Source organism: Simochromis diagramma, unplaced genomic scaffold (genome assembly GCF_900408965.1).
Source record: "Simochromis diagramma unplaced genomic scaffold, fSimDia1.1 OVJJ01000618.1, whole genome shotgun sequence".
NCBI lineage: Eukaryota > Metazoa > Chordata > Actinopteri > Cichliformes > Cichlidae > Simochromis > Simochromis diagramma.
The window spans coordinates 9,362,611-9,383,081 of NW_024387423.1; the positions used below are offsets into that span (position 1 = coordinate 9,362,611).

Genomic DNA, 20,471 nt, shown 5'->3' on the forward strand with positions numbered 1-20,471 from the left:
AAAAATTAAATCATATTCAGTAAAAAATATGGTGATATGATTAGTGTAAGGAAGGAACAGAGGAAACTTTAAGAATGAAGTGAGTTAGCTTTTTGATAGAGTTAACAATGACATAAGCTGCTCTGTTATGCCATTTTTGACACAATACCTCTTTAGACTTATTTTGACGTTCTTCAGCCTCCTTTTTCAGTCTAGCCTTCTCGTTCTCTAGGTCTGCAATAGCTTTGCGTAAATCATCGGACTCTTTGCTGGTATTTAGTCTCTCAAATTCCAGTCTTTCCACTGCAGTCATTTTTTCTTGGGTAGCAATTTCAGTCTCGTGAAGAAGGGCAGCAACTGTATCGGCTTGTTTCTTGAATTTTTTAGCCTCTTCTTCAGCTCTGGCCTGGGCTTCACTGAGCTGAGAAACCTGAAGTCTGAGTCTTTCAGCTTCAGCCATGATCTCCAATTGCCTTTTTCGCTCTACTTCCAGTGACTTGTGATATTCCTCGGATTCCTCCTCCAGGCGCTGCTGCATTAACTGTTTATCCTCCAGCAGCTTCTGAGCCTGCTCCTGAGCCAAGTCCTTCTGCTTCTGGAGCATTTCTGCTTCAGCCTTGAGTCGAGATGCTTCTTGAATTGCTTGCATTTTCTCTTTGAGCATCTTTTCCGCAAGTGCCCGTTGCTGATTAAGGTCATCTTCTGCAATCTGTCTCAAGCGTGCAGCCTCTTGCGCTTCCACACTAAGCCTAGCAGCGTCCTCTGCAAGCTTTCTCATGTTCTCAGCCTCTTCAGCAAGCAGTTTTTGTGTGCTGTCTTTGTCCTTCTTAATCAGACGCTGATTTTCCTCCTCAATTTTATTTTTCAGTTTGAGCAGTTCCTCCATCTGGACCTTGACTTTGAACAGCTCCTCCTCCACCTGGCCCCTTTGTTTGACGGCATCGTCGACCTCGTCTTTGAGGCGCTGGAGTTCTTCATCTAGGACAGATTTTTGCTTATCAGTTTCATCAAGCCTCAGCTTAACCTTTGTGAGCTCTTGCTCCACTTGGAACTTCTGTTTTAACGTTTGCTCGGCCAGCTTTTTGTGCTTTGCCATTTCAGCGTCAGCTTGCTGCTTCTGCATGAGCGCTGCAGCCTCAGCTTGGGCTCGTTTGGCAGCTTCAAATTCAGCTTCCTTCCTCAGTCGCTCGGCATCTTCCTGAGCCTTGGCTTGGTTTGCGGCTTCTTCCTCAGCGGCTGCTTTCTGCCGTTCTGCCTCCTCTGCTTGCTGACGAAGGAGAGCTGCCTCTCTTTCTGCTTTCTCCTTAGCAGCTTCGGCCTCTTTGGCCAGCTTCTTGGCTTTCTCATACTCTTCCTTGAGCTTCTTCTGCGTGATGCTGTCTTCTATCTGTTGGGCAAGGACGCTTTGAACCTGTTGCTCTGCTGCACTGCATTTGTGGGCTGCCTGTTGGGCCACAACAATCTGTTTTTCAGCTTCTTTGTCAGCCTCATCTTTCTGCTTTCTGGCTTCTTCTGCTTTCTTCCTCAGCCGTTCAAGCTCTTCTAGGGCTGCCTTACGCTGCCTGGCGGCCTCTTCCTCTGCAGCAGCAATCTTCTTCACCTTTTCCTCTGCTTCCCTCCTCCTCTTCTCTTCCTCAAGGGCAAGCTTCCTCAGTTTCTCTGCTTCCTCTTCGGCTCTGATCTTGCTTTGTTGGGTTTCGTCTGCAATGTTTTTCAGCTTGTTCAGTTCCAGCTCCAGATCCAGTTTTCCAGATGAGGCCTTTTCAAAGTTGAGTTTAAGAATCCGGATTTCTTCTTCGACAATTCGCCTCTGTTTGAGTGTGTCATCCACTATGGCTTTCTGTCTTTCCATTTCAGCCTCAGAGGATTTTTTGAGTTGCACAATCTTTTCCTCAATCTCTTGCTTGTGCTGGTTGGCCTGGTCTTCAAGAGCTTTCCTCTGGTAAGCCTCATCCTCAGCTTGCCTCCGGAGTCTCTCGTTTTCTGCCTCCTTCTCTTTCAGGGCAATTTCGGCCTCTGTTTTTAAGCGAGTGGCCTCACTGATCGCAGCCAGCTTCTCTTTGAGAATTCTCTCAGCTTCTGCCCTCTGACGAGCTGCCTCTTCCTCAGCAATCTGCCTCTGATGCTTAGCCTCCTCTGAAATGGCTCTAAGCCTGCTTGCCTCCTCAGCAAGGTCCTTCATCTTGGCAGCTTCTGCCTCAAGTAGTTGCTTGCTCTTCTCTGTATTAGACATGGACTCCTTTTCTGCCTTAGTCTTCAGCTGAATGAGGATATCCATTTCACTCCTAACTTTGGCCAGCTCATCTTCTAGCTGCTTCCTTTGTTGCTGAGCTGCAGCGACTTCATTCTTCAGCCGGTAAAGTTCATCTTCAAGGAGGGATCTCTGCTGTTCTGCGTTGTCAAAGTCTGCCCTGAGTCGAATGAGCTCCTGCTCGGCAGTGAGTTTCTGCTGGGCTGTGCTGTCGGCTATCTTCCTCTGCCTCTCGAGTTCTTCTTCAGCCATTTCTTTCTGCTTCAGGGCCGACTCCTCAGCTTTGGCTCTCTTTTTAGCCTCACGCTCTGCCTCCTCCTTTTGTTTCTCAGCTTCCTCTTGAGCGAGGGTCTTTTTGTGAGCTTCTTCTTCGGCCTGCAACCTCAGACGAAGAGCCTCATTAGCCTTCTGCCTCCATTTCTCGAGCTCTTTTTCAGCCTCTTCTCTGGAATTTTCTGCGTCTTCCTGTTGTTTCTTGAGGCGTTCTGCTTCCTGTTGCAGCTGAAGGACAGCACCATGCTCCTGCTTGAGTGATTCCTCCAACTTTGAGGTCTTTTCCGCAAATGACATGTGTTTGCTCTGGAGTTCAGCTGCAGCACTTTGCTGTGCAGCCTCATGAGCGACCTTGATTTGTTTTTCCTTTTCAATCTCTGCTTGCTTCACTTGTCTTTCAGCCTCCTCGGCCTGCATCCTGAGGTTTTCAAGGTCCTCCAGAGCTTTTTGCTTTTGTTTAGCGGCTTCCTTCTCTGCCTCAGATTTGCGCTTGAGTTCCTCCTCAGCCTGGCGCTTTTTCTGCGTCTCTTCACTTACTTGTTTACGGAGCTTCTCAGCCTCATCTTGGGCAAGCTTTCTGAGTTTTTCTGCTTCAGCCGCTCTATCGCGAAGCTGCTGGAGCTCAGATTCGGCGGTATACTTTTGTTTTTGTGTTATCTCGAGTTGGATCCTGATGAGGCGGATTTCCTCTTCGATCTTAGTCCGGCTGTGAAGCGCTTCATCTACCTGTTGACTTTTGTCCTTGATTTGCTGCTCTGAGAGATTTTTGAGCTCCTGCAGCTCCAGCTGGATGTTGGTCTTTTGCTTCTCTGCATTTACAGCAGCAATTTCTCTCTTGCTTACTTCTTCCTGCATTTTGAGCTTCAGCTCTTGAGCCTCTTTCTCAGCTTTGGCAATAGCCTTCGCGTGAGCTTCAGCTAACTGCTTCTGTTTGTCTAACTCTGCCTGCATCTCGGCCATTTTTTTCCGCTCTTCTGCTTTGAGTTTCTCTGCAGCTTTCTGCATTAGTGGAAGCAAATGGTAAAGAAAGGATTATAATCAAGCATGACAGGTTAAAGGTAATACATCACATTTGACCTGCTCGAAGCAGTGTGAATTAAAATTGTAAGTACTGTGGTAATCACAGCCAAAACACACACTGCAACAAGCATCTAAATGTACTGTATTACCCAGGCAATGTTAATGTTAAAATTAGCTTAGTAAAAGATCATTCACTAGTTGCAAATTAGATGCACATTCATCAAAGTCATGTTAAATTCACGATGCAAGTAAAACGATTCAGATGGCAGTGGATCTATTAATGTATGGGAACAAAATATCACTTCACAACACAGCAAGAAAAACATGGCATGCGACTGTAGCTGTAACTGAACTATGTCAATCTGTGCCATAAAATTGGATCAATTAAACTGTTTAAATTAGCACTATAAATGGATTCACCACACTCATGAATAGAATTTATGGCGAGCTTCTCATGCTCATGTTTCCTGCATTTGAAAGTTTGTGAGAAAACTTAAGTGAGGTTTGTTGAAATAGTTTAACGTTAGAAATCACCACTCTTTTTTTTTAAATCTCATCCCATGCACTGGGGGTTCTTTAAATCACTATTTGTGACAAAATGGAGAAAGCAAAGGTGAAGTCAATGATAAGCGGCTCAAGTCAACCCAGTGTATATTAGGAAGCTTGCTTATGGCTGTGTTAATTTCAGGAAAAGTTGTAAATTTACAGGATGAGCTGTTAGTAAGAATATTAGTAACTTTGAGACAGTATGAATGGCTGCAGTGTTTATATAAAGAATGGAGTGAAAAAAATGTCCAATGGAGTTTGACAGAGACAAAGGATGATGAAAGTAATAGGGTCGGTAGGTACCCCGAAAACACTGAATAATTTACCTCTTTAATGCACAGGTTAAGCATTCATCATGGCAAAGCACTGGCAAGCAGTTAAGAGAGGCAAAGAAGGAAACAAAACATCAGGGTTAGAAAATAATGTAACACTTTAAAGTTGTGTTACTGTGGAAAAAGAAAGAGAGCTGAAGACCATGATAACCAGGTTGAACCTTAGATCAGAACTTTGGGTTTGACCTCGGGAATTAATGCGAAGGAAGAAAAAGGAAGCTTGAAAAGAGTGAAAGAAAGAACCCCTCGTTCTAAATCTATAAATGACACAACACACAGAATGGATGGAAATGGAGAACCTAACACTCCAACTTAACAAATCTACTTTCATACTGCATTCACGTGGGTGAATGAGCTTTATACACTGTTTGTTTTCTGGTATTTTTAATAACCTTAAATACCATTTTAACTAATCCCTATTAGATATTAGCCTTACGTGTGTATTTCACTGGAAAAAATATCAGCTACAGCAGGCCAATGTTTCACGCATAACCAGTGTAAAGAATCTATTTGTCACCTGTACATTAAATATAATGTATATATGGGTTTGTGTGTGCATAAAACACACAAAGAAAAGTGCGTGCTTGCATGCCTGTGGTTCAGTGACTAGCAATTTCTCATCTGTGTTGGTTAGATGTCAGTTTGATTGGTTTGTTAGGTTAATGTTAGATAGAATTTAGTTTGTTTGGGATCCTCAGCCAGTTGTCACGCACCTCGTCGTTGTCCAGGCGGCGCTGCGTGTCTGTGATGAACTTGATGTACTGACTAGTCAGAGTCATCAGTTCGCTGTACCGGGTCCTCAGTGTTACATACTGATACAGGAGAGAAAAAAATAACATTTAGAAATGCAACAGCTTCAGGAATATTATTTTCACAGGGTCAGTGGTTAGTGGTAGAGTTAACCTTCAATTAAAAAAAAAAAAATTACCTTTTTTCTGTAATGATTTCCAGTACTCATAAACTCACCTCCTGAATAATGTTGTCAGAAGCTGAATCCAGTTTGGTTTTCTTGAGGGGCGAGACAAGAGGTTCCACCTGAGCTTTGTAGGCAACCAGTTGGAGTTCATAGTCCTATTAGCATGAAACACATTACAGGTTATTTCAGTAAATGCTCTAAACTGCAAGATTTATCAAAAAATATGCAGAATAGTGTTATTTCAGGCTCACCTTGATAGTATCAATGTATGCTTTAGCGTATTTTTGACACTCATCAACTTTGTCTTTGTTCTGTTCGATCTCCTCCAGCAGTTTCTGTGTTGAAAGGAAAGAAAAGGGTTCAAATAAAAGTTAATCTCAGCAGTTTCACTCAAAAATAAAGCAAATAATGGTGCTAATATTAGATCGTTGAACATACTTTCTCCTGGGCAAGTTGCTCCTTCAGCGTTTTGCTGTCGGTGATAGGCACAGCCTGAATCTTCTCCTGTCTTTGCTTAGCATCGGCAATCCAGTGGATTAGCCAATCATAGCTCTCACGATAGTAACCGAGCTGGCGGCCGAGCTGCTCTAGCTCTCTCTGGCGAAGGTCGATCTGGGTGAACACGGCCTTCCAACGATCCTGGAGGCTGGACAGCTGCTGGCGGAAGTGGTCGAGCTCAACGTCGCGCTCGCTGTGCACACGAGCCATCTTGTCGCTCACGGCAGAGGCTTTTTTCAGTTCTTCTTCCAGGGAATCAAACACTGGCTGTTCACCCTCAGCTTCAGTGCGCATTTTCTGCAAGTTTCGTACAAAGAACACCAATAAATAGTCTGTAAATACATCAAAACTGGGCAAACCTACTATTAAAAGTGTGACTTCTATTTCTTACACAGAATCAATTGAGAATGGTTCTTTGTAACATAAGTAAGATTTCTGTAAAAAGAGGCTTGGCAAGAAAATAAGTCATGTATTGTTTACCTTAAGCTTTGCTCTGTAAATCTCTACTTCCTTGACATCACTGGGCACAGTGTGAACTTCACGCAGACAGTCCTCATACTGCTTGAGAACGCCTTCAGCACCCTGCGTGTTGCGGATGACCATTTCCACAGTCTTTAGCCTGAGACAAGGAGCAATAAATTAATTAAGGAGATCTAAGTGCACTAGAAAACAGCACATTTTCTCTTTGCAGTCAGTTTTTAGGGACTTACTTCTCAAGATAAACAGAGGAAAGAATGTGGGCATGATCCATCTTCTGTACAGTGAGGTCGAGCTCTGACCGCAGCACAGGAGCTGAGGTAGAAGGCTGAGGGGAGGCCAAGACTTCTTGTGTCTTAACAGACACCTTATCAAGGTCCTTCTTAAGGCTGTCAAGTTCTCCCTGAACTTTCTGTACAACAGAGAAGACAAGCATGAAGAACAAAGAAAAACCCAAACAAATCCAAGCCAGCCGACTATGAACAACTGAAAGAATAAAAAGGAACATTTAAAATTTAAATTAAACTAAGCTCGAGGAGAGCAGGAACCAGAGGCACATGGCAAGTTTTCTGCCATCGTTAACAATTTAACCCCATTTTTTATGTGTCAACCAAACTCAAATAACTCAAAACTTTTATTTTTGCACAAAGCCCTAAGCTGAACTTCACCTACTAGCAGGGCTGTACAGCTGCTGGTTTGACGCCAGCATCCCAGCTCTCATTGAATTACATATAAGCTGTTAAGCACTTAAATTGATTTTAATTCTCTGCTGTGTTTCCACATTTTAAACCTACTGCAACGATTCATTAATTCAACCCCCACTCCATCCTTCTGCATGGATTCTGGTTCAGTTAGCTACTTTTGCTTCTCATCAATAACACATTTAGTCAACTATCCAACAAACCTATCCGTCTTTTAACCACAGCACAGCTATTTTTGGTTTCATTTGATGCCTCATTGCCATTTCTGCACAGAACAAAATTTGAGCTCTGTACCTTCTGCTCTGTGGTCTTCTGAATACACTCTTTGAGAGGCTCTTTTTCCACAGGTTTGCGAATGCGTGCCACAGTACCAGCCTCGCAGTCCTCTATACGCAGACGCAGGTCCTTCAGCTCAGAGATGTAGTTCTTACACAGAGTCTCATTCTGTTGACCTGTGAACACATTTGTATTAGTTTAGAATCGCAGGAATAGAAAAGATCCTCCGATTTGAAAAGGCTATATTTGAATTTCCCAACTCTGGGACTAATAAAGACTATCTTTTACAGTAATATCCAGTACATAGAAGGACGTAGAAGTTTGCTGTCAATTTTAAAATACATTGCTAAATATAAAGTTTTACATTAAAAAAAAACAGTGTTCACAAGTGTCCAATGTGTCCCTCTCTGGATGCACAGCATACGTCCATCCGATAGTCAAACTCATCCCATACTTTTGCATGAATGTCGAGTCGCAAAAGTCACTGCTGTTGTTACGCTACCTACCAGCAACCAAGTGAAACTCCCGTATCCGCCCTTTCTAACAGTAAGCATTTGGATCATTACCCGTGAATGGCTGTGAAATTAAAGCACTCTGAAATTGAACTATTCTTGTTAGTATGAAACATTCAATTCAATTTTAATATGACACATCCTAAGATGTCATGTCCACAAATAGATAATGCTGTACTGCTGCACTGTAATGTTTTCGATCACCTGTGTCACACCTTCCATGCAGTTCTTCATATATGATGTGTAAAATACACGCAGCTCCAGCCATATCTATAGCATACACAACATATGCACTACCCAAGTACCTACAATCAGAACACATATTCTACTTGGTGCAGAGCTGCCACAAAAAAATGCATATTGAAAATCAAAGCAACATGCACTCACACATGACTAAAGACAAACACGTGTTTTGGGACATTCCATCAAAGGCTGGAAGGCGTGTACACATATTAGTTTGGTGAGCAGTAGTTTGTGCTTGCTTTAAGTCACTCACCTTTAACCCTAACAACCATTATTCCTGAAAGGTGAATTGACAGTTATATGCTGTTCAGTTGCTACACACTTGACCTCGGTAAAACTATGAATCATTAAAATCAGTTTGTTAAAATCAGATCTCACCTTTCTCCATGGAGCGAAGCAGGTTGTCGAAATGCTGGGTGGACTTGGTGTAGTCGTCCTCGACCTGCATGCGGTCATCGGGGCCGAAGAGCTGCGAGTCCTGGCTGTCACGCATGAAGTCCTGGTAGTGAAGCTCCAGATTCCGCATGATCAGCCTGTACTCTTCTGGCTTCATGGTCTTTAACTGCACACAATGAAGAGAAGCAGTGGAGGAATTAGGAGACAGGACTTAGCGCAATGTCGTCAAAGCACAAACAAGGCCCCTTTTATCGTCAGCTACACCAAACTTGGTACACACTGAAATGGAATTTACATTTCCAAACGTGGAATGAACCACAATGAAGTTCCCCTCTTTGTCAGCTCTACAAGTTTTAGGTGATACTTTTACTTTAGTACCAACCAATGTTCCCTCTAATTTTTCACGTGTCTGAGCGAACACACAAACTCCCTGAGCGATCCCTTGGACCACTGTGAGCGACAATCAGACGTGTGCACTGTGGTCACGCCGGCATCTAATCCATCCAAGTTACATGGTTTATTAAAATTATCAAATTACAGCATTTATGTTAGACTACTTTTAATTAACTGCTTTAGCCAACTTGCAATGAAAATGTAAAAAAAAATCTAGTCATTGACCTGTGTAGTATGTTAACACTATTGGAAGTAAAACTAACTTGAACTCCAATTTTGAAAACACAACTTTCTTTCTTTTTAAAGTAACTCAGTTTGGCAAACAAAGTTTTTTGCAGCTTTTTTTTTTTTTAAATGCAGCCAAGGCGGTTTTTTAAATAAACATTTCAAACTATTTTTAGAACAATCAGCTGTTCTGCATCAAATCTGATGCCACACAAATTATTTGTGCCACTCCAAAAAAATAATTTCTGTCCACTATGAGATAAAGGAGAACAGCCTGAAACCTGCAGGCCTGACAACAGGAGATGTATCACTGCTGTAACACCTGTAACATTCAGCAGTCGCCTCATTGTTCTGACACACACAACAAAAACTACACTACACACTAACTACACAAGATTTGCGCTAAACGTCTCAAATCTCTCACATCTCAAAGCACCGCCGTCACTCCTAAAACTTCCCCCCGTTTCTTAACAACTAGATGCCACGTTGCCATATCATTTTTTGATTGGTCGACATGGTACTTTTTTGGACGGATAGGAAAGGGAGAGGGGGTGGAGTTTGTTTTTGCTCACAGGTGGAGAGCGCTTTCGAGCCTTTTTTCTTATAAAACGCCGTTTTTACCGTTTATTCCCACAGTAAATATAAACAACAATAGTAATCAGGAAAAAACAAACAAAGATTGCATATATTTTTATCATAACTCTGGTTTTACGTGGCCTATCAACACAATTTAAAAACTGGTATAAAGTCCACACTTTTCCGTTAATTGTTTCGTCTGTCCTGCTCACATTTCCAATGGTTGTTCACGTTGTCATTAATGTGGCTTCACTCTACATCAGCCACGCCGCTTTGCTCGCTAAAACACCGGCGTCGGCACATAAGGACGCTGTCATAGCCTGTCAGCGATGTTGATTAGCTGCGTATATACGAATGTAAATCGCATCATTTGCTGGACTATGAGATAAAGTGGCATCGTTCTAATCCCATATGGGAGCAGCCAGTCACTTATTGACTAACACTGCAAAACAGAAATGTTAAAGTATTAATTTTAATTTCAATTCAGGTTAGATTTTTGTTGTGCGCAACGCAGATTTTCTCTGCACAGAGACCGTGCCAGCAGTGCGCAATTGTGCACGTGCGCAGCTTAGAGGGAACATTGGTACCAACCATTGTGATGTTCCAGGAGCGTATCTGTGTGAAGTCTCTCATCAGGTACTGCCATGACAGTAGACTCTTCATGTTTATATGGAGCATCTGCCACATGGACACCATTCCCTGATGACCTGCATCCAGACTACAGTAGGACAAGATTGTGCATTATGGCAACAAAAGAAAAAACAAATTAAATAATTGACATGATCAAGCCAAGATGTCGTCGTCACATAGGGGATCAATTTTATAGCCTCACCTGGACACACCGTCCACAGCCTCCTTGTTGACAGGAGGTACAATGAAGCAGACAGAAGGCACCATCGCCTCGTGTCCAGAACGGTTCAAGACCTTCCACTTGAAGGGCTGAGAGTTGTTGAGGAGTGCACACTCATCTCCTTTGTGGACAGTGATCTGAAAAGAAGCCAGGATATATTAAAGTAGATGTAGTCTCAGGATCTGTGGCAATCATGATCACAATGGTGAATGATTAAGCATTTCTGCAGTGGAAATAATCCAACCTCCTGCTGTTTGAAGTCACAGACAGCCTGAATGGGCAGTTTGCCTTTGATGGAAGTGGTGGGGTTTCGTGGTTTCAGCTGGATGATTGACCTGGATCTCTTGTTCAGACCGGCCACCACAGTCTTGAATTCATTCAGCTGTTCTTTCTCCTCCTGTTGAAAAGAAGATTAAACTAGATTACAGTAAAAGAAAGCAGACCGCTATCTTGATGCTTTTATTAAAGTGTGTGTGCGGTACGATGCATTTGAACATGTACATACCGCAGCATCCTGCAGCAGATCCTCTAGGCGTGTGGCTGTTGTAGAGCGATCACAGCTGTATTTCTTTTTCATGTTCTCTTGCATTTTCTTCATCTTGTCCTGAGCCTCTTTAACGTCGGCAAAGAACTGTAAAGAAGGAGATCACATGAGGCGGACAATATTCCTGACTCTGATGAATATGAGGGATGATTATCCTGGAGATTTATATTCCTAAATGTCTGTGTTCCATACCTGGTAGTAGGCTGTGTTTTCTTTGAGATGAGCCTCTATACAGCAGCACAGCTGGAGGATCCAGCTCCACTGAGTCTGCAGGGCAGCTGTGAAGGACTGGTAGAGATCAAGAAGATATGACAATGACAGTGCATTAGTTTGGACACATTTAGGTCTATATTCTGCATGCAGATGTCTTCTGCTCAGCTGGATTAACTACTGCAATTACCTCAACGGTCTTCTTGCCAGGATGTCCATCCCTGACAAGTCTGTCTCCCAAAGTCTGGATGTCATTGACCTTCTTCTCCCTCAGCTCCAGTTCTCGCATGAGACCCTGAAGAATTGAACAGATGTAGTTGAAAATCTGCTTATTTGTTGAACATCTGTCAGTGAATCTACAGGGCAGGATTAGGGGATAAAAATGAGCAACTGTGAAATTTTAGATTTGGTTCTACTTCTTAAACGCACCGAGTAATTGTCTTTCTTTGCTGTCATGTTAGTGTTCCTGTCACTCCAGTCAAAGTTGACCTCTTCCTCTTCTTTGTCATTCAACCACATCAGCTCTTTAGTAGCAGCGCTGACAAAGGCATGCAGTGATTCCAGATTTCTTAGGCGGAACTTGGAAGAGTTCTGAAAAAAAGAAGAAGGAATATTTACAGCTGATTAAAGATCCATAGCTTATATTTATAGCTTCAACCTTTTTGTGCTGAGTGATTAAAATCTGAAATCAGATTATTTATGAACATTTACCAGTAGTTTGCCATACTGAAGGTCCAGTTTTCCCAGGTATTCTCTGTATGTGGCCTTGCTGACAGGAGATAATTGGGTCTATTGTATATGAAAACCACAAAATGACATTATTAGGAAATAGGGAACCACTTTTATACATACTTAAAATCCGTATGTAGACTTTTTAGTGGTCCGATAGAAACACTACCTCATCAGCCTTAGCCCGTTCGATTTTGGATTTGAAGTCCTCCACGGTCTGATGCAAGCCTCTGTGGCTGCCCAGCTGGGACTCCATCGAAGGCAGATCAGATCCCCACTCTGCGTTATCGATGCGGCGCTGGTTCTCCTCCACCCAGGCCAAGAGATCTTGAACATAACGCAAGGTTACGTCATCCAACTCGGGCCGTCCCTTCACGGAGGTCTGCTGGACGCTCTGGGTAATTGGGACCTGGGCAGTAGTCACGGCAGACTTCAGACGAAGATTGTAGTCAGTGCGCAAATTCACCAAGCGCTCATGGAGGCGGTAAACTCTGTCAATGAAAAATAAAAACACAGACACACACAAGTACAGACAGACAGCAGTTAGTTGACAATGCCCTTGCTTTTTCAGCTTTCTATTTTGAAAGTTCACTTAAATTCAGCACACACACAGCACTCACCTGCGGTACATCTGTTCAGCCTGAGGGTGGCGCCCATCCTTGAGTACCTGCACGTCATTGAAGAGCAGGCGAATGCCATTGTCTGCCTTGTCCAGCTCCCTCTCCACCTCTGCTGCGTGCTGAGCTGGTTTCCCTGCGTTCAGCAGACGGATGTCCTGGAGGAAAGGAAGCCAATTAAAGTATTAATCTTAGCCTTGTTCTTAGTTGGTCACGCACATCAGGATACAAAAAATGTTAATGACAGTGACTGGAAAATGCATTCCTGTGATTTTTTCTTTCCCTTTGTGCACTAATCACTCAGTTTCTGGATTTCATGTCAGTTTGTCAACTCATACTGCAGTAACACATAGCAGTTTAACTCACCGTCTGCAGCAGGGTCTCCAGGTGGGCAAGCTGCTCATCACACATTCCTGACTCCTTCTGGACTTTACCACAAATCCTCTGAAGTCTCTCGAGTCTAGATATGATCAGAGCAATCAAATTAAATCAAGAGGAAAATGGATAAACTGTCCTCCCCAATATTTAATAGCTAAACGCCCATCGTGTAACACACGCCAGAGCTCACAACAAAACCTTCACAACACTTACGGGACCCTGCGTTGCAGCAGATACTCCAGTTTGTGAGGGTCAGTCACAAAAGCCATATCGCATTTCTTCTCAACAGATTTCAATTCAAGCTATGAAAAAGTTGGCTCTTCTTGGCTCTCACACGCCCATTACTCTGCCACGTACGTGCCCAGAGGGGGACAAAAATGCCTTTCTTACAAAGAAGTCCGGTCAGTCCATTCAGTCATTCCACATCCCAGAGAACTCCATAAACAAGGCTGCGAGACTGCAACATGACGGGACTGTCTTGTGACAAGAAGCCATCCCATTTTGTCCCAAGCGTGACACAACGCTGTTCTAAGTACACAAAAATGTACAATTTTCTCATACCTAATTATGTCTTTATGTGCGTCCAGTTATGGGGAACACAACCCTTTTATCTCATTATAGAGCAACCCACAAATGCAGAAAAATACTCTTAGAATGTTTTAGCTACCAGAAAATGAAGGCAATTATTTATTTAACCATTTAAATATTAATAGATAATGAATAAAATGCAACTGGATATTATTTTGCCATTCCCCAATGAACATAACTGGCTAATTTAATAAAGCTAAAGACAGGCAACAGGCTTGCTGCCTTTTGTCAGTTATCATAAAATGCCTTTGATAAAACTGTGTCTTTGTGTTTTAAATGGATTTAGTTTACTATCCTATGATCATCTGTTTATTCCAGTTGAAAATATGTCCCTTACAAGGATTTCATGTTAGCTTAGCTCTTTTCCCAAAGTTAACTATGAAGAGTTAAATTCTTTATTATTTTTGGAAAAACAAATGCGTATCATGTGTTTTATTTATAACTTGGTATATTTGTGCATTATTCCCAGTAAGGTTGACAATTATATCACCACCTTTTTATTAAATATGGCTCTCAAGGGATTTTTCTTTTGCAGTTTGTTGTTAGCACAGCAGTCCTTGCTAAAGAAAAACTGATGCAAACTGATCACAATCATCATATGTCTTATAAATCTGTCCCAACCTCTCAAACTCGATCCTGAGGAGTCGTTCTCTCTCAAGAATGGCCACGTGGAGTCGACCCCACTCCTTCTCCACATCAATGGGATGGTAGCCTGGAGGGACTTTGACCTGACCAGCATGCACTGCACTCTGTATATGGATGTAGAAAGCATTTAGTTGTTAAGCGTTGGTATAACAGTATTGAAGGAACGGAACAGAATTCAACTTATTAAATTAAATGATTGTTGGTTAACTTGCCTCAAAGGACTGGTAGATGTGTTTGGAGCGGCTCTTATCAGTCTCTTTCACTGGCAGCTCTGTCTCTTTGAACTTCAAGAACTGGCGCCAAAGAAGCTTAAGGGGAAAAAAAAGAAACACAAACAAATTGTTTATTGTTAAATTAGATTTCCCTTTATTCATTCTAATAATTTTATAGACCTCAAATTATCTATAAAAGTTCCTGGTATTTTTTTTTTAAATCAGAATTGTCAGATGGTAAAACCCTAATTATATGAGTATGAATACAATAAAGTAACACATCCTGTGACAGTTCTGTGACCAGCAGTGGGGTGAAACAGTATTCACACATTCCTGTGACCACAATAAACTCATTTAGCCTCGTAAATCTTTCTGCCCCAAAGTGTCTAAATGAATTTGATTGAGTATATTCAAAAAGAACACCCTAGCCTGCTACTTTTAATACAAATATTCTACTAATACAGACGTTCAAAGAAATGTAGAAAAATACTAAAGTCACGCTATGCTTTTGTAAAGGGAGTGCTGACAGGGAGTGGTGATTCTCCCGAGGATTAACTTAAGCATTATCTGCCTTATGGCTGTCTTTTCTCAGCTCCAGCACTGCCCCACCTTCAGTACAACAATGCTTGTGAGTATAGTCATCTCTATCTGCCTACAGCCAGACATTATGTAAGCATGTCCTTTGATCCAATAATGGATGGCTGCAAACGTATTCCCATTTTTGACACAGGTGCTATGTTTTAATTGTTTCTTAAGAACATAATGAGAACTTATCGGTGTGTCTTTCGATATTGCTCAACTGCAAACATGCCTGTAACAAAATCCCTGGCCTAGAGACAAAATAAGCGCATATCCTTAGCATATCATCTCACCTCTATCTCCTCGTAGCTGGCAGGAAACTTCCTCTCTTCGAAGATCGTGACATGGTGACGGATCCACTGGAGCAGAACGGTCACCAGCTCGTAGTACTCCTGCCAGCGCAGCTCCAGCTCCTGCAGCCAGCACAGCAGAAAAGATAGCTGCGAGTTTAACAACAAGAAACAGGAGGGCTCTTCTCCTGCATCTCCATTTTAGTTCACTCACACACAACCCTAAACTCAATTAGGTGGCAACAATCCAAGTCTTATGCGAGTAGACAAAGAAGCAGAGGCTAGAGGAGAGGTTGTTAAAGTGTGGACTGCTGAAGGAGGAAAGTGGGAGAAATAATAAGTGGGGCCAGACAGAAAGGAGCATGGTTTTTTAGCGTTTTTCAGATTTCATGTACGTGGGGTCATAGCCACGCCTGTGAGGACAGTAATGTGAAAAGAAAAAGTCCTCAGATGTATTCAATATTCACTATAACACAGCTCAACTTTAAACTCTGGACACTGAATCAAGTAAACGAGTTTGTGCGTGTGCGGAAGCTACATGTTTTTCTATAAACAGACAATGGGTGACAATAAATGTTCAAATCCTCACTGTCTTGGTAGCTGTAAACACCACAGGTTGTTCATTTCCTGTGATACTTACTTTCACAAGACTTCAATTTGTCTTTGAAGCATTAACAGGATAAGAATAAAACTGACTACAAAAGCTAAGTTTAGGCACAGTCACAAGCTTCTTCAGTCCTGATTAAATCTGATAGAGCATTCCATCAGATCAAATTAAAGTGCATGTTCATGTTGCGAAGCTTTATTTTTTTATTTCACTGTCTCCATGTTTTCCTTACGTTGGTTCTCATGCCGTCGTGTACATCAGTGCGAGGCATGGCATCATACAAGGAGGACACGTAAGTGATGATGGATTTCTCATCTGGGTGTGGGACATCAACATCTGAAAGGATATGGTAAATTTATGTGATGTGACATAGTCACCAGCAGTTTGTGAGTAACAGAATTACTTCAGCTGAAATCGGTCTTAAAAAAAAAAAAAAGGTTGTCTGTGTCTGTTTGAACACATTTATGAACACTTTTACCTTCAGGGTCCAGCAGGCGGGTCACACCCAAATCTTTCTCAGCCACACTGAAGGCTTGCTCTAGATTCTCCAGGTTGGTCTGTTGATACACTTTGCCCATGTTGATGAGTCTGGGACTACGGAACACAAAAATGCAACTGATTACCCACAAGGCCACAAGACTCGCGAGTCCAATGTTCAGAATAACTCCCAATAACATTTGATTCTATATCCTAACGTGTAATAACATCAGACTTCTCAAAAGCACTGGTTTTGAGAAGTCCCCAGTGGGTAAGTAGGATGTTGTCTTCAAAAAAGCTGCATTTGAAAGGACTAGAAACGCTTCCAGCTTGGCGCACATATAAAATGACACCACCAATGCCTCAACTCAGAGGAAAATGATAGGAAGATAAATATCACACCTGAATGCATTTGCAGAATTAATGCAGTCTCTGCCAGCACGTTTCATAAACATGACCCCAATACAGCATATTAGCAGTAGAACCTCTTAGACCAGGGGTGTCAAACATAAAGCCCGGGGGCCAGAATCGGCCTAGCAAAGACCCCAGTCTGGCCCACTGGACAGCTTCAGAAAATGTTAAGTGGGGCATGGATTCCACAGTAAACATATTCATGTGAATGAATGAAAACTTTATATTTGATAATAAAAGCACAGTCAGAGCAATGAACTACCAGAATATTTTCTGTAGTTTTACACATTTATCATGTAGTTTCACTGGTCCGGCCCACTTTGGACCAATGTGGGCTATGTGTGGTCCACGGTGTAAAATGAGTTTAGCGCCCCTGTCTTAGACCCTCTGCCTGTGGCTGAATGCTGTAGGAGAGCCCGCCTGTTCAGTTTCTGACAGAGCTGCATGAGCACCTGCCTTTTTGTCCTCAGGGTGTTTGACGCTTTCTGGCAGATGTCAGAGCATCTATAGGTGGAATGTAATTTACAGAGCAGCTAACATAATCAAAGCTGACACAAGTTAGGCTGGCAACCAGCCGCAGCTTGACTCCCACAAGAGGCAAAAGTTCAAATTTCCAGAGTGCAGAGCAGGATGATTGAATGCCTCGCCTTATCTCCTTATCTATCATGCACGCAATCCCCATTACAAAATTTTCAATCGGCAGTTTTAAAGACATTTCCAAATCTACAAATTCGAACGTGCAAGCAAAAGAGAGTATATGCAGATACATACAAATCTCTCATCGTTAGAGTGGAATGGTCCCCATTGTGTCTGTACACAGGAGAAGACTCTGCATGACGGATTTCTCGAACAGAGTATTGTTTTATTGGCGTTGGTGGACTGCTCATGCTCTGACCCCCTCTTCCGTGAAAGCTTCGGGACCTCCATCCATGCCCCAATTCTTCGCTGCTTGAGCGGGCCCCTGAGCTATTAGAGCCCCGTCCTGAGTCCCAGGAAGATCCCTCTGATGGGATATCCTCACACAACATGACCACCCTGTTGTCCACATCGCTGACACTTTCTGACAAGTTCCTGATGAAGCCCAGGCTTCCCTTCTTCTTTTTAGACTTCTTCCTTACACTGAGCATTTTAACACCAACAAGAAGGTCCAAAAGCTGAATCGACTGTAGTTAACAGGTGCGTTAATTTGAGCAAATCTTTTTTAAGGCTTGCCCATTGCATGTAAATGCATCCTGGCATTGTCTCAGGTGTCCATCATCTTCAGAGGATCTGCTTAATCCTTCAGCTGTGATCCCTGATCGAATTCTTTGCCCTGAAACCTGACTTCAGCTGCGTCTCTGCAAATCCACGCTGGAAACCATCACACATGTGCAGAAAACCTGGAAAATCTTGAATTCGCCGGGTGAATGACAGTTCGACAGTAGATTACTCTGAGTTATGCCTCAGCACCAAGTAACGTTACACTTTTCATGTAGCAGACACAGAGTGCTACAGTTACGCCCACACACCACACCCCTGACCTTCATGAAAGGCAGCAATGAGCCAGCCTCAGCAGCCTCCTACAAAAAGAAAAAAAACAAACAGTGCAGGTACGAGCTGAAGTTCAAGAAAACTTGCCCCTGCAAGAGTCTTTTTTCTTTTCTTTTCTAATAATGGATCTAAAGAAATACACCTCTGTCTTATGAAATGTAGCTTTAGTCCCATTTGTACTCTGGACTTATGTATGAATACCGTCATTTTAGGACCAACAAAATACTTCACTTCATTTGCGGATATCCTGAGAAATGCACGCATGTTCAATTCCCAGGATAATGACACACAAAGCAACCACTAATTCTACTAAGAAGACCCACAACAGATTTGTGGGATGTAGCATATTTAGGCTTCAACAAAAAGAGCTTTGGATTTAGCTTTTCAAACTTAGGTTCCCAACAATTTAACAAGCCAGCTGCATTTAAAGCAGGAATTACCATCTTATAACGCAGCCAAAGGAGGCACAGAGTTACTCGGGGCCAACACCTACCAGTGGTATTCTAAGCCTTAAGGCTTGGAATCTGCATGAAGGCTCTTTATTGAAGCAGCATGAGCATGTGCACAGTCAGGTGCGGAAAAGTATCTATAAGAGGCATTTTTAAAGGGAGACCGTGGCAAAAATAGTCCAACTGTATCACTGAGTTCAAACAAAGTAAATACGTTTGCAGCTATGCACAGTATGTTGAGGCTCTGTATGGAAGGAGCTATATGATGTGACTTATTGTCTCTTAGTTAAAATAAATCAGCCATAGTAGCTTTTAACAGCCACTTGTGCTTATCATGTCTAAAAAAAATTCTTTCTGTCAATGCTGAGGCCGAGTTTAATTACAGTGCAGGCTTAAACTGGCACTATAAAGTGTAATTTGACATCTGAAAGCGTTCCAACGTCACACTCCTGCTCCAGTGCACTCTATACTGAATAAAACTTATGGATGGTTGTGTGTCATGACAAGACCGTGGAAAAAAGCTATGAGAAAGTGCTCCATTCTGGAGACAATGCTATTATGTCAGTCTTAAATATGTTAAGTCTTGTTATGTTGGCAGTGCAGGCTTGGAACAGGGTCGGTACAGGGACCTGCAGCGGGCTTTTCAGTTTGTTCTATGTAATACTAGCATATTTGTTGCCATTGGCGTTGGGGTTATTTTCCATCAAAAAAACTGTGCACACTCACTAGTGCTTGTGTATGACAGCATTGAAGAGTTTGCCATCCCTCCAGCTGGTGGTGAAGTTGTCACAGCGGATGCCCTGGTAGCCATCTGTCATCCTCTGAGACCAGAGCAGCAGCTTCTCCTTGGCCGTCATGTCTTCTGACTGGCCGTTGACCTGAATATCTGAGATCTGTAACAATTTCATGCAAAAGAGCGTTAACACTTGTGGAAGACAGAGAGGATTTGTGGCTAACGCAAGGAATGTGGAAGAAATCCATCATTAGTGGAAACCCAAAAGATGCAGTTTAAAGTGGACCTATTATGCTTTTCTTAAATATAGCTGTTTTCGAGAGGCAGCCAATCAGAAGAAAGCTGGTTTAAAAGAAACTTTAGTGGAATTCAAGTTAAAAAATGGAACTGAAAATAGTCACAATAGGTCCAGTTTAAACAGAATTGCTCAACACCACCTTAATTGACACCTTAGTCATTTCACCTTTAATATCTTTCATGGCTGAGAACAGAGTGTCTGTGTTTCACAGGATGTAGTCGAGTTTTGCCTGACGGATTGCTGGAAAACACCACTGTGTCTGTGGCATCTGGATAACGTTTCATTTGGGGATTTTGATGGTAGGAAAGATGAGTCATAGCAGTCTTGGTTTTTCTCTTTTTTCCAATTTAACTGAGGGTAAATGAAGTGTAAATGGGCGAGCTAAACTCAGATTCTTCTCTTCTAATAGCTCTGTTCTACAGATGCGATAACACTTTGAGTATTCAATTCAGTAAAAAAACTAAAATAAAAAAATAAAAAGTATAAAGCCATCATTACTTCATTACTAAAACTCACCCCATTACTGTATCTTGAGACTGGCAATTAAATCTGCAATTAAAATCATCCTCCAAAGATTTCTTGGATCAAACCATCTTCTTTCCTTTGTGATCAAGTTAATTTAGGATAATCGGATCAGATTTGTGGGGAGTAGTTTTTCTCTTCCCTTTTAGTCTGGAGCCTTTATGACTCATCAGCAGCCACAGCCCAGC

At 42.3% G+C, this 20,471-nt stretch overlaps 1 protein-coding gene across 27 annotated transcripts in view; it reads right to left on the reverse strand.

The window, feature by feature from the left end:
* plecb (plectin b) overlaps positions 1-20,471 on the reverse strand; it is a 123,245-nt gene that overhangs the window by 11,175 nt on the left and 91,599 nt on the right. For 20 of the 27 annotated variants that reach the window (XM_040012611.1, XM_040012610.1, XM_040012618.1 and 17 more), the window contains 27 exons: positions 19,457-19,623; positions 16,342-16,457; positions 16,096-16,199; positions 15,260-15,379; positions 14,388-14,483; positions 14,152-14,279; positions 12,931-13,024; positions 12,568-12,722; positions 12,117-12,438; positions 11,930-12,007; positions 11,648-11,809; positions 11,409-11,513; positions 11,201-11,296; positions 10,970-11,095; positions 10,709-10,861; positions 10,447-10,601; positions 10,206-10,332; positions 8,403-8,586; positions 8,278-8,301; positions 7,288-7,445; positions 6,526-6,704; positions 6,296-6,434; positions 5,756-6,112; positions 5,569-5,652; positions 5,368-5,472; positions 5,115-5,213; positions 149-3,502 (listed from right to left, as the gene is read on the reverse strand). In XM_040012611.1, coding sequence (XP_039868545.1) covers positions 149-3,502; positions 5,115-5,213; positions 5,368-5,472; positions 5,569-5,652; positions 5,756-6,112; positions 6,296-6,434; positions 6,526-6,704; positions 7,288-7,445; positions 8,278-8,301; positions 8,403-8,586; positions 10,206-10,332; positions 10,447-10,601; positions 10,709-10,861; positions 10,970-11,095; positions 11,201-11,296; positions 11,409-11,513; positions 11,648-11,809; positions 11,930-12,007; positions 12,117-12,438; positions 12,568-12,722; positions 12,931-13,024; positions 14,152-14,279; positions 14,388-14,483; positions 15,260-15,379; positions 16,096-16,199; positions 16,342-16,457; positions 19,457-19,623 — 6,987 coding nt within the window. The other 7 variants (XM_040012613.1, XM_040012606.1, XM_040012609.1 and 4 more) reach the window with 3 other exon arrangements.